Consider the following 14,726-nt stretch of genomic DNA (forward strand, 5'->3'; position numbering starts at 1 on the left):
CTATTGACGTTGGATATTGTCGAGTTCAGACTCATGCAATTCCAACGCAGGACACAACACCCGTAGCGCAACGACCAAGACGACTGTCCGCGGCTCGGAGGGATCTCGTCAAAGCCATGATTAAGGATCTCATTGATGCTGGTTTAGTTCGACCGTCACGCAGCGCCTGGGCATCTCCATTAGTCCTTGTCAAGAAGAAAGATGGCACTACACGCATGTCACAATGCCGTCACACAAGACTGCGTGTATCCCTTTCCCCTCATCGAAGATGCTTTACAAGCCCTTACTGGCAGCAAGTACTTCTCCGTCATGGACCTCGCATCTGGATTTCACCAAATTCCGATGAAGACAGAAGACGTTGAGAAGACTGCCTTCGTAACGCCTTGGGGACTCTACGAATATTTGAGGATGCCCGTCGGGTTGAAAGGAGCACCATTCACCTGTCAACGAGCCGTCGACATAGTTATCGATGACGCGAAGTTTAACTACGCTCTTGTGTACATGGACGACTGCGTGGTCTACAGCGGAACCTTCGAGGAACACCTGGAGCATCTCGGTACAATTTTCCAACGATTTCAAGATGCGGACTTGAAGTTCAAGCCCACAAAATGCTTCTTTTTCTGCGGCCAAATTTCCTACCTGGGACATGTCGTCATTAGACATGGTGTTTCCCCAGACCCCGGAAAGGTCGCAGCGGTACAACGGTTTCCGACGCCGAAAAACATCAAAGAATTGCAATCATTTCTCGGGCTTACTGCATACTTCCGGAAGCTCATTCCAGGCTACAGTGTCCTCGCTGCGCCTTTACGTGAACTTATGAAGAAGGACATGGCTTTCACCTGGACGGACGCTCACTCTTCAGCATTCCTGGAACTCAAAGATGCTCTCTGCAGCCAGCCGACTCTCAAACTGTTCTCGGATGACCCATCCTTCGATATACAGGTCCACACCGATGCTTCCTCGCTAGGACTAGGTGCTGTGCTTGTGCAAGAGGATGAGGACAAAAACCTTCGCCCAGTGGTATACTTGAGTCGTGCCCTTAAAGGTGCAGAAGTCAATTACGCATCGACAGAGTTGTAAGCGCTGGCTGTAAAGTGGTCTGTCGAACAGTTACGCCCGTACCTCATCGGCAGGAAATTCCACGTCGTCACGGATCACCATGCCTTGTGCTGGCTCCTGAAGTATAAACAAGGCAACCAACGGTTACTACGATGGTCACTTTCACTCCAGGAATTCGACTTCGACGTCATATATAAGACTGGGCGCTTACACTATGCACCGGACTGTTTGTCCAGGACTCCACCAGAAAACGCAGGATCGAACGTACTGCAAGTTGCAGACGGCGTTACGTCATTTGAAGTCCCCTCCCAAGAGCAACAGACAGACCCCTTTTGCAGAGGCATTCTCGATCTACTACATGCACGTTGTGGTACCCGGAAGCAGCAACGAAGAGCCGTTAAGAAGTTCGTGGTCCTCTACAAAGCTCACAAGGGCCCCGCTCATCAGCGCTTTCTTATCTGCTTGCCACGAACCAGAATTGACTACGTGCTTCGGGAATTCCACGGGGGGAAGTATGGTGCGCACATGGGAATCCGAAGGACTTATGAAGCTATCCGCACCAAGTACCATTGGCCTAAAGTATTCGCCGATGTAAAGAAATTCGTCCAACACTGCGACCTGTGCCAAAAATACAAGATGTCACCGTTCTCTTCAGGTCTTCTACAGCCAATACCCGTCCATGCACCATTTCGCACGGTGGGCTTGGATATCATAGGCCCGTTTCCATCTTCACGGCGTTACAAGTACGTGGTTGTCGCCATAGACTACCTCACCAAGTTTGTAGAAGTGAAACCTGTGAGAAATATCGATGCGAAAACAATCCAGCATTTTATCGAGAAGAGGCTTGTATTGAAGCACGGCTGTCCGGCAGTGCTTATCACCGACCGTGGGACTCAAATGATGGCAAAGTCGACAGAGCTGTTCCTTCGACACCGCGGGATTAAGCACAGCCCGACGACTGCGTATCATCCTGCAGCTAACGGACTGTGCGAGAGAGCCAACAAGACGATCAAACAAATGATGACCCTGATGACAGCGGAGGGAGAAAAATGGGTCGACGTTCTTCCTTATGTGGTATTTTGTTACAATACTGGCTACCAGGATTCCGTCAAACAGTCGCCCTTCTTCCTCGTCTACGGACGTGATCCAGTGCTCCCGATAGATGTCGTTTTTAACCGTCAGGAACTCGCCGAACTGAAGGATGCAGCAAATTATACAAGCCTGGTACACGAGCGACTAGCCTGCGTCCGGAAACTGGCGGCGGATAACATCAAACTAGCCCAGGAGAAACAAAAGCATTACTTCGACCACGGTCGCAAGGATATAGTCCTCGAAAAAGGCCAGCTGGTTCTCCTGAAGTCTCCACCTACAGGCATCAAAGGACCGAAGAAGTTCACAGGACCATTTCGTATCGTTGCACGTCTTTCTCCGGTGAACTACGAAATTGAGCCAGAAAACGGTACCTGGAGCGACGTCGTACATGTGGAAAAGCTCAAGCCCTATTTGAAGCCAATTTCCTTGTACAGTTGAACATTGCGTGTCATCTGTAAATACTCATTCTGCATGTTGTCACTATGTATATACAGTCAAACCTCGCTTTACGAACACCCTTCGTTTCTCAAAAAATCGTTCGTAAATCGAGGTATTCGTAAATCGAGGTCCGAGGAGTGCAGTGCACAAATACCTCACAAAAACGCAGGAAATTAATTTGAATAAGTTTTATTTTGAAAATACTGCGTAATTGTGCTTTGCACCATACTTTCTGCAGGGTCTATCCTGTTTAGAAGAGATGACAGAAGTCTGACACTTGACTCATCCACCCGGTCCTCAAAGTACCGTATCGCGCGCGGATGAGACTGTTTCCAACGGCAAATATTACGCTTGTCACCGGCTGTCAGGACTGAACGCCTTCTCTTGGAACGGCAAGATGTTTCCATCTCGGAGACCTGGTCCAAACACACAACCGTTCGGCTGTAAACGCCCGAATTATTCTTTCACGAAATGGTGAATCATGTTTGTGGAACGTAGCGACGTTGGGACATTGTATGTTTGACCTTGGCAGCATGTACTGAAGAACTTTCATTATCCTCCGGTCCCTTGGCCTGGTCCTCTGTACGTTCATAACGCCCGTTCGTATATCGAGGTCAGAATGGCTTGGCTACTTTGGGTCCGTTCCCTAATAATCCGTTCACAGTTCGGATATCGAGGGTTCGTAAAACGAGGTCAAAATACACGGAAAAAGTTTGGTTCCCTGTGGAGCCGTTCGTAAGTTGAGGGAATTCGTATATCGAGGGTTCATAAAACGAGGTCCGACTGTATTCATATTATTCCAAAACCGGGGGATGTGACGAAGACGAAGGAACGTCTCGTCGGTAAAAATAAAAGGAAGACGAGAGCGAGGCTCTCTTCTTCAGCCTGATCTCGGCCTGGTCGCTGGTTGTTTCCTGTAACGTCCAGCCACGTTACAAATGGTAATACTAAAATGCTAGGAATGTGTATGCTTCTTTTGTGTGTGTGCATGCTTTGAATAGTATAAAGTAACCTGTTTTTGTTTACTTGAAGGTTCTCGTCCCAAGGAAAAGGTGCTAGCTGTGACCACAGCGAAGCACTTGTTGAAAGAGATTCAGCATCTTTCACCTGACATGCAAACGTCTGGACTAGAAGCTTTCCATAGCCCACTGATCGGGTTTGCACCCAAGTCAGTAGGCTATGCAGAGCAGGTAGGGCACACCCTTCCTGATGTCAGCGTAGCACAAAAAGGTTTTTAGAAAGTGCATGTGATTTCAAAACTAAAAGAGCCACCCATGTAATTTCCACATTCCTCTTTCAGGACATTACTAGCCATTCTGCATTTTAATGAGAATTCTGAACGAGAACACACTATGACCAAGGAGGGAGAACACCGGTATCGCATCAAGGCATCCAAGACATACAAGGGAGAGCATGTTGCACTGCCGATCAAGGAGGAGCCCATATTCAGTAAGCGCAAACATGTAAGTTAATTTGGCCAATAAACACAACTGCGCTTCCCACACAATTGCAGACTACTTCCATCAGCTGATTGACAAAGCTGTTGACCTATGCAATGAGTGGCCTACTTTTGATGCCGCATTTGAAGCCAACCCTGATGGCAATCCCCTAACTCTGACTGAAAGCAACCCAGCACCAGAAAAATATGCCCTTGTTGCTCAGAGACTCCACCGACTAGAACCATGTCACTGTCTGCAGTTCAAATCTTAGGGTATGAAAGGTAAGCTCGTTGTACTGAGTGTTCAAGAACCTCTTTGTGTATCAAACCCCAGAAGGGAATATACACTGCATTAACAAATATACCAGGCATGTAATAAGCCACTGGTGCCAGTGCTTTTCTAAACGCTCAAAGTACGAAGAATCTGCATCTTCGTTGCCTCTCTGAATTCTGTAATAACGCAAATGTATGACGCCATTTAGGCATGCAACCACACCTGTGTGGCTACTGGCTCACAAATACTAGACACACAGTAATGTGGCTCTGCGGTGCCTACAGAGCTGCAAATACTGCTTTTATATTACAGGCAGGAGCGTTGTGTGAACACAAGAAAGGGAGGGAAATGTGCCACATACCGTTACGACACCATGGATGTTCTCTACGGTCCTTCTGATGGCATGATGGCGTTTCCTGCAAGGGCACATAATTGTCAGCTGGATGGAAAAGTGTGGCTTCCACACCCAGACAGGAAGATCTTTTTTTTTTATCTATTACAGAAAAAAAAAACAATTACGACAGCATAGGGGTAAAGCAGCGTGGTGGTGATTTAGGCAGGATCCAAAATTATCAATGACGGATTTCTCTCTACAGTGCTGGTGCAGCCGCCACCGCATCACTGCCATCGAAAAATCAAAATTTACTGAGGGAGGAAAAAAAAAATAATGAGAATAATATCAACAGTTACAGTAGAGCTCCCTAACATTTTAGTACCCAATCCTAAAAATGCACAGTGTTGTCTCGCATTTTTGAATAGTTGCTGCTCTGCATTCTGCTTCGCACTATTTTGAAATTAATCTACGGAGGTTGTCGCTCATATAGTACGTGAAACAGTGTGCTTGTGTAGCAAACTACAATGCTAGCCTCCCACAGAGTAAGGTGGCATATAACACCAACAGATTGCAAGAAGAGAAGTTATTTCAAAAGAGAATACCCAAGACAAAGGTTCACTGAAATGGAATAAAGATTGTTTTGTTGAGCTGAGCTTGGCTGTTATTAACATCTTATTAAATGTCTCAACACATACGACTAAATACGTTCCTGTCAGTTCGAGATTTATTCCATGTGCCACTGTTGTATGCTGCATATGACAAAAAAAAAACACGCTTATTTTCGCCATGTGTTTTGGAGATTCCCACAGATCGCGTGCAGATGAACTCTACTGACTTTACTTTGATATCCACGTTGTTGTGCCTGTGGAGATGTTGTGCTCCTGGTATCAGTAAGGTATGGTAAGTGCATTGTTACACAGCTATGCATTCACCGGTCCGCTCTTTCGCCTCGGAGATGCCAGTGTACATGCGGTTCAGAGCCCACCGTGTTGACCACAACACGGAAGAGTCATGATGGTCGACGACCTCTTCAAATGGAAACACTGGTCACTGCGCGGCATCTTCATGGCTATGCATTTGCACCCCATATGATAAGAAGCACTAAGCGCATTCTTTTCACTTGCACTGGACTGCACTACCTTGGACTCCACGCAAGACAGGTTTTCGGGAGCTGCACTTTCCAGCTGAAAGGAACTTTATTAGTAATGTATTTCTGTTCAACAGGAAAGTGCAGCACGCAAATAACACAGTTCAGATCTGGTGCAGGAGGTGCAAGCGAAAAGAATGCACCTCAATCCGAATATCTGTTCACACTTAGCAGCATCACTTACCAGTCACTAGGACATTCCTGCAGCGAAATCGAAGCTGGTGGAGCTCAGACTCCAGCTCCATAAAAAGTTTGGTCAAGAAGAGCAGACGTGTCGACTGTAGAGCGTTCCGTTCATAACTACGACTTCCGATAAACAACAACGCTACCTACGCGGTGGGCTTGCCGGCGCCGCGACTACGAACAGATCGCAAAAGAGAAAGAAAAAGACGGCGTAGCCACATGACGTCAGCGGTTTGCGGCTGAGAGAGGGGGCATTTCTGCCGCGAGATTCAAAGCTTTCTCGCACGCCAGGATTGCGCGCTACGCTTGAACTTTTTTTGGGAATATGTATCACAGGGCTCGGAATTTGTAATTTCTACTTGTCCCGTCATATTTTATTCCGATCATTTCCATGCTCCTTTAAGCCTTTTCCCTGCTCACTTCAGGGAATTTGTGTATCTCTGTCCTGCGCTTTCTTTACGCAAGGGCATGCGACTGTGTATGTGGCATTATGCAAGAATTACCTGATTGCAGAAATGGGTGTCTTTTTCTCAGTTTATTAGCGTGTGCTACGGTTTCTTGCAGTTACAGCTATTGGGACACAAATGCGTGTAATTTTTCGCGGTTCTTCTTTCACTGCTTTTACTCAGAATGTAGGTGAGGGGAAAAAGTCAGCATCCAGGTAGAGCAGAAGAAAGCCACTCGGCAAAGGAGAGTTCATGAGAACTGAATTCGTTTGTTTTTTGTTATATGTTGTTGAGTGTCAGTATTCACTTTGCTTCATATGTTGATGGAGTAAGCTGTATGCAGTTATAAGTATTTGTGTAGAAATGCTGGTATGTGAGCGTGGAGGAGAAATTCCAATAAAGCACCTCTCCTTGTGCATTCCTGAGCTGCTGTGTGCGCGCGCGATTGTGTGCTTTTTTCCTGGCTTGTGGCGTCATAATGGGTTGGGGCTTGTTTAGCAGTGTTCCAATTTTACCCACCGCTATTATCTTGTTGTTATCTTGTGTTAGCCGTTGAGTTTTGTAGCGATGTCCGGTGACTCTACTATTATTCCTGAGCGCTCCGTCTTAAAGGTGTACAGAAACCATATGCGAACTTTTCTGTAAATCACGTCCTACACATTGTATAGTGCGTACTGAACACGTATATAAAACACTATCGCTCAGCGATGCCCCGTCACGAAGTTATTGCACTCAACATGTTACTAGCGGCGCGGGCTCTTCTATCCCTCTCGGCTCTCCACCTCCTCGCCAGTTTTTCTGGTGACGTAAAAGGTGAAACTAGGGAAGTAAGCGGTTCGCCGTTGCCATGACGATGTGGACGCTAGTAATGAGGGAGGAGCTTTCCGTTTCTACGGCAACGTCGGCGCTTGTGCGGTCAGGGTCGGAGATCGCCGTCGGAGGACTGCTTTCGTTTTACGCGCACATGGACCAGCAATCGCTGTCAGAACTCGAAAACAGACTTATTCGCCTCAGCCAAAGGCCATATCAGGATGAACAACTTCGAGAAAGTGCAGGCGACCTGTCGGAGTCTCTGTCAGAAGACGACGACGAGGACGACGAAAGGAGTCTCTCTGGAGTCTCCGCGGTGTCGTCGGACGGTTCGGCACCTATGAATCATGGCTGGTATGTTGAAATGAAACATCTCAGTACTACATATCGAGGTTTTTAGCATTGAGTGTAATAGCACAGACTGCGCTCTACTGGATTCCTTCTGTTATAATCTCTATCCCTTGTTTCAGATTGGTCGGACATTGGCAGTTGTTTCACGAAGTGTAGAGCACATGTAGCTCATTCATCCTTGTTTATATCCGTAGGTGTCAGTGCCTTAGGTGCGTAATCATGCCGACTGCGCAAGAATGCGTGTGCTGCCAAGATTACACCGAGGTGCAACAAAAGCAACCAAAAGGATGCATAACGCAACACAACTACTTCGGCGTATTATGCCTAGACACGGAAGTGCTTTCTGTGGCACTCTGCGAGCCACCCGACACGAATGCATCAATGTCACTGGAGAAACAATAAAATTATGTTTACAAACATTTATAGAGATTAGACTGCAGAGTGCATACCGAATCGCAACTGTTGCATATAAACATTTACAATGTGCGTGTGTGTGTGCTCTGTAGCTTCAAGAGATTATCTTACCTCTGATTTGATACTCACAATTTGCATCTAGCGCAGTCATTGAATCTTATGAGGATAAACTTCAGTACGTTCCAAACACACTGTTTTGCAGTCGAGTTTTGCAATGTGTTGGTGTTACATATCTATGTCACTTAAGCTTTCTCAAGATGGGGAGTGCAGTCATTAGCTCATATTAGGCATGACCTTTAGCATGCTGGCTATTCCTGGGAGATCACTGTGGTGACTATTGCATTGGCTGGAGCAATTGGTATGAGGACTAATTACTATGAGTTGTCTTTGCAGAAGGTTTCGCTTTGCGGCCTATAGGCAGTTTACACTCTGGATCTGGGGATACCTGGGACCAGATAACCGAAAAAACCTCCCAGCCTGTGCTGTCACAGCCATTAGAAGGCATTCCCCTCAACGTCCTACACTGGCTTCAAAAGTTCGAATTTCTGCGTCTACATTACTTGCAAAATAATAAATAAAAATTGTATCAAGCCAAACATTTGAGTGACAAATCTGATATCCAGTGGCGTAGCCAGACCTCCAAGGTAGGGGGGGGCTAGACACGAAAACTCGCCCCCCCCCCCCCCCCGCTGAACCTGTGTCGACAACACACACATACTTGTGCACACTGCAATCTGAGGATTAAAAAAAGGAACAAAAATAGTTAATTTAGACGTTCACAGTACGATTACATGTATAGGCTGTGACCAATGAGGTGGTGTCACGAGATTGGAAGTATTTTGAAAAGCTCATACTTTGAAAACCATTCAAGAGTGCTTCTTAGGTAGACGCCATGAACTGCAAGAACTTTCGCGATCGTCACACTGGTCCCCCCCCACACACACACACACGCACACATATATTATGTTCTCAGATTTGCACGATTTGTGTGGGTCGGTCCGTGGCAGGTAGGGGGGCTCGAGCCCCCCCTAGCCCCCCCGTGGCTACGCCACTGCTGATATCTTTTATCCGTAGAGGCAACAGGTCACAGAACATTTCTGGCAACAGCTTCAACAACACTTTTGCAAACAAGCCCTAATTAAATCACACTCTTGGACTCAATTCTGCAAAATAAATATGGCTCAACACAACAAACAGTATGCTTATTTTTGGATTATCCTGACACCCATAACATCTTTAACATGAGAAACATCACTTGAATTATGGCAATTTGTTTCTAGTCACTCTCACATTCACACAGACAATTACACTCGTGACAGGCAGCATCTTTCTCGTGTCCGCTCACTGTTACAAGAGAGACATGTCATACAGATCTGTCACAGTCATCACAAACATCACGATACAATTGCTAATGTCATCGTCGAGGACACAACAATAAAATAATTGCTTACATTATTCGCAGCTCAATGCTATTCCTAAGAGGAGGAATACTAGGAATGCACCATTCCAAGCACCAAGCCAATATTTGTTCCCAAGCACATAGTTGGGTAATAATAATTTGTGGTTTCACGTCGAGACAATTGTGGCCACATACCTCGATAAGGACATTTTTGTGTGTCACTGCAACACAGGCCTGTTTTTCTGTTTACAAAACATGAAGTCTGATGACCACAGTATAATTTTGAACACTGCTCATAGCTACAGTTGCTTCGTGGCACTAACACAGAGCCAAAACAGTACAATTTTGTTGTTTGAGATACTATCTGCATATGCTGCAGGTTAGGACTGCAATATAATTTCGATCATCTGAACTTCTTTAACATGCACCAGCAATTTCCGACGCACAACACATTGCGTTCGTACTCAGCCGGAATCTAAGCCACGATCTTCAGCTCAGCAACCTAGCCCGCTAATGAGCCAAGTTTACTTCAAGGCAGTGACATAAATGCCACGAGAAGCAGTAATGACAGTCTAGAACTTTACAATGCATGTCTGTTGTCATTCATACTAGAGCGCTCGGCGGACCCCGCAAAATCGTTTTTGGCAGTCAGCAGCAAGTTCTGCAGCAGACTGTGTGCGAGGGTGATGAGCTGTCATTGGTGGGGGGCACTTCCTTCTGACTGGCAGCAAAGGCGTCATCAAATGTCCTGAACCTTTGGCAAGCTTCCACAGCCTCCTCCATCAAATCATTTATGTAGCCTGAAATGTGAAGTAAATGAAAGAAAACAAAGATGTATTGCCACAGGAAGCATATGTGTCCATCATATTTGTAGAAAAAAACACTGGCTGATGCAGAGAGACGATACATGGTTGTTGTTTTCCTGTGGTCGTCAGCCTGTTAAATTTTTTTAGTTTTATTTTTATTGCGGTCCACTAATATATTCTTGATCTTACAAAGGCTAAAAGTGAGATAAATAGAATGCATACCATATGTTGCATCCACATTCATGGGGCATGTTACATAATACCCTTACCTAGCACGCTGTAGTTTTATCTTGTACCGTCCTTCTCCATTTCGCTTCACAGCCTGTGCTCTATTTGCATTTTCGTTGAAGTGCAGTGCAGCAAGCCATGTCCTAAAAGGTTAACAGCATGAACAAAACATTTTCCACAACATGATGAACTCATAAACTGTCTACTTTCAATCCTGAAAGCCTGAATGTGAAAGGTGCTTCATTGTTGACGGTGTACTATTAGGATTGGTTTCTCAAATGTTAAAAAATGTAATAATTCTTATTATTTTAATGCATTTTGAGGTAAGAGGCTTGCTTGAAACATAATTAGGCAATAAATACAAACACAATTACCTGGCCTGCATGACTGCTGGAGTGTAGTGCACAGATTTTGAGGCAAAACGGATGAGGACAGCATGAAAGGATTCCAGGCTGTACGTCTGCCCTGCTGGTGACAGCTGAGCAGTGTCCTTCAGCAGAGCACGGTCCGTTGTTAGGGACACGAACCGGTTGTGTTCAGGAGAGCCTGCACATCACAAAACATACAAGTTACACATTACATTAAAAAAAAGCAAAGCAAGCTTGCCAGAGCTATATATGGAACAGCTATACCGATGCGAAGCCAGTCTCTGTCCTCAACACTGCCGTGAATGCATCTTGTGTACTCTCCGCCATGTCCCTCATGCACGGCAGCAACATGGTTGGTGATACCTGATTACAAAAATGAGAACAAATGCCACTAGTGACAGCAGCTAGATGTAATGTAGTTGCATATTTTTTTAGTTCCAGAGATCATCAGTTAACTGGGTCATACTTCTCCAAATTGAGAGGCGCAGGCTTGTGTCTTCGCCACTCATGGCAGCACACCAGTACATGTGGTTTGTTGCTGACTAAGGCCACGTCACTAACTAGCAGCAGCCATTTTTTTCTTGAGGCCTATACAACATAATGCACTGTATTGTATCTACTGAGGCACAAGCTTTCGTTACTGGAACAACAACAATCAGCGATATTCCTTTGTATTGTTAGCGCCAATGGATTTGGTCATGCGTGCATGACGTATGAATGCATGTTGCACATTGGCACACAATTGAACACCCAGAATACTGTATACACTACGCTATGGTACCTGCCTTTAGCCACGTGCCAAATGTCGAAGCTGTGTTTTATGTCGGGTTTCTGAGTTCGCATGTGCTTTCGAATGGCGGGATGGCGATCAGTTGTTAGGGACACGATTTTCATGTCTAGCGCTTCAAGATCAGCCAGGCCTGTCACGAGTGCGTGCTTCTCGATGCTGACGCTGCTTCGTACTTCCTCAGACTGTAAAAACATGTTTGCAAAAACATTAGAATACACATACGTCTCATAAAACACAATGTTGACATGCAATATTTAGGTTAAAAAAAAGAGGCTTTAGGGATCGGAGGTGGTATCGTAACCAATGTAAATATTCTTAACTACAGCATTCTGTAAATGCAGCACAAATGTGTAATGTTATTAATTAATCTTAATTTATTGCCTTTTCTCCAGTTTACTTCTCAGTAGATACACCATTGTAGTTTGCAAGTGGTAGGAGTATGAAAACGTGTTAACACCGTACCTGTCCAACTTGAACTTGAATACTGTGAACAATTTTGTTCAGTGACGCCACGAGGAAAGAGTACGTCATGTACTTTGCGCTGAATCCTGGTGAATCGCAGCGGCCATCTCCAACTAATTCAATGGCGTGCCCTCTGAGCTCTGTCAGCAACTGTTGCTGCTGCTTCATCCACACCTTTATCATCGAATACATTTGTATTGTGATTGCTATAATATGCAATACTGCAAATTTGCAAGGTGAGCAAAAGCCCCTTAGAGAGCAGTCCTGTCACCACACAAACAGAAACATCTACCAAGGTGACATATGAAGTCTGTACGATATACCCATACTTTGTGTCAGCTGATTTATAAACTGTGGGTTACCTTTTCAATAACTGGAAGAAGGAAAACTCTCTGGTAGTTAAAGAAAGTCCTGTCACACATCACCTACAGGTAATGACAGTGCTTATGTTAACTTATTTCATATACTTTGCATTTGTATATCTGTTCCTTGATTATACCTGCACTGCCATGTGCCGAAGCAGCCGAAGCACTTTGGCTGGACTTGCTCCAGTGAATAGGATGGCAGCTGAGAGCAGAAGGTTCCCAACTGCTTTCCCATTTATGGTTGGCTGGCTGGTCCATGTACGGTGGTGTCCATTGGAACAGATGCAGTTGACTGCCAGAAATGTTCCTTCTGAACTGAAGGTTGTTTTAGCTGGAGTGCAGCATGTTTGGCATAGTCGAAAGAGCTGGAGCAGACAGCTCTCAAAGACTATGTACTTTTTTTCCTTGTGGAGTGGAACTGTAGTGCCTTCTGGTGTGGTGCTGAGGAGAGAAATCATCATCTTTCAGGAAAGTCATGCACAAAAGCATTATTGGACAGTACAAGATAACCATTGACAAGTGGATATGGATGCAGATTTAAAAATTTCATTTGACGGAGGCAACTAGCAACTTTGATTGAAGCCGGAGAAATGAAACACCAGAACTCGCAGCTTCTGCGTTTGGAAAAGGTGTGAAATTCTCCTCCCTATGTGAAGTTCCCCCAGAACCATCACAATTTTTTTAGTGCTACATTACTGATATGAAATATCCATATATCAAGCTTTTGACTGAACACTTGATGATGACGGAGGAGTACAAAGACAAAACATGGTAAACATCAAGCTTTCAACCTTTATTAGGAGGAATGGCCAGAAGGGAAAAAAGCACGCAAGATCAACAGCATCCTCGAGCACCGAAAAGATAACACAACACTTTATCAGCCATACCGTTCAGCCTTATCGATGAACTGATTTTTCTAATGCGTTCACAGTGTTTTGTCTTTGTACTCCTCTGTCGTCGTTAAGTCTTGAATCACGTGCCAACTAGCCCCCCCCCCCCATTTGTAGCTTATTTTGCAAACTTTTATACATAAAAAATGCGGTCTTGACACTGTAAGCAAATTATGTTTGTGTGAACATACCTCACAAAGCTCTCGTCAAATGAAGGGAAGTATGAGGTATCTTTCTCAGAGTCCTGGTTTGTATCACACGGGCTCGACGGGACTGGGCTTGAGCAGTGCACAGGCGAAAAGGTGTGGTCCACTGCATCAACAGCTGGTACAGTGCAACAGTTTCCATCGGATCCTTGGGATCTGGTCTCGATCCCCGAATCCGCCTCAGGGCTTGTGTTCGTCGCATTGGTAGTTGGGTCCTCGATGGGCAGCAGGCGAGGAGCGGTATCTTTACTTGCACATGCTACGCATGGTCCACACAAGTCTGTCTGTGTTCCCACAGTGATGAGTGTCTTAGCACTGAAGTTCACCTGTGTACCTGTTTTACATTACAGTTGCCAGATGAGACATTTTGAAACACAACATTTCATACTTTCTACCAACCTTTAGATGACGAAATTATTAGTGAGGGATCAGTCTCAGTAGACACTGAAACACCACTGCTTCCCTCGTATTGGATCACACTGGTACTGTCATACGGGATGTCGCTTGTATCACTGGCCACGTTCAAGGAGTATGTGTGATCCCATCGAGGAAGACATTCCGGGACGTCATTTTCCGATGCACAGATGACAGACTGTTCAGTTGCTCCAAGTTCACATACGGGCTCCTATGAAAGTGCAATCGCATTGTCTATGTTGTGACCGTACACAAACTTGTCCACTATTCTTGCACGTGGTTATAAAATGCGCTATCTGTACATATCTGTACTCCACCGTGCTTAGAGAACGCCATGCATGCGATCCACAAAGTGGAACTACCGCTTGAATAGATCGTACGATTTGTATTGTATTGTACATCACAGAAGTAGCAAAATATTTGCGAAGTTTTATCATACTCAAACATTTTTATTAGAAACAACAGGAATGTGAACTGTGAATGTGAAAGAAGAATTCATGTCGTTCCCATTCAGGTGTAGTGTCGGGACCGCGTCGCTCGTCAACCTCGGCCGTGAAAACACAAGCCCAGCTTCTGCTGCAGCCGTGGCATTTAGCGTATTAGCCCTGAATGAGTTTGCAGTGAAATGTTTATTGCACACATGGATGTTCAAGTTGTAGGGCAAATCCCCCTGTGGCCATAAGGCATCAATCCAAAACTGCCTGTGAGGATTTTTCCTTGGAAGTGCATGGAAAGACACCAAAGACGCTCCCCGCGACGGCACGCCACAGCGTCGCGACATACTGCAAGTTAGCTCAGAAGATAAGCTAAGC

General features: G+C 45.3%; 1 protein-coding gene across 1 annotated transcript; it reads left to right on the forward strand.

The window, feature by feature from the left end:
* The first annotated feature begins 3,454 nt into the window (after window positions 1-3,454).
* Window positions 3,455-5,213, forward strand: LOC135395491 (uncharacterized). The gene is made up of 5 exons (XM_064626672.1): window positions 3,455-3,530; window positions 3,622-3,779; window positions 3,890-4,038; window positions 4,103-4,309; window positions 4,614-5,213. Exons 2-4 carry the CDS (start codon window positions 3,769-3,771, stop codon window positions 4,297-4,299), a joined length of 357 nt encoding a protein of 118 aa, XP_064482742.1. The 5' UTR covers window positions 3,455-3,530; window positions 3,622-3,768; the 3' UTR covers window positions 4,300-4,309; window positions 4,614-5,213.
* Window positions 5,214-14,726: the final 9,513 nt, after the last annotated feature.

This window comes from Ornithodoros turicata, chromosome 5 (assembly GCF_037126465.1).
Source record: "Ornithodoros turicata isolate Travis chromosome 5, ASM3712646v1, whole genome shotgun sequence".
Taxonomy (NCBI): Eukaryota; Metazoa; Arthropoda; class Arachnida; order Ixodida; family Argasidae; genus Ornithodoros; species Ornithodoros turicata.

Excerpts from the sequence above, each read along its gene's own strand:
- LOC135395491 (XM_064626672.1), top strand. Across the intron at positions 4,039-4,102 it reads CAAGGAGGAGCCCATATTCA|ACTACTTCCATCAGCTGATT; the intron begins GTAAGCGCAAAC and ends ACACAATTGCAG.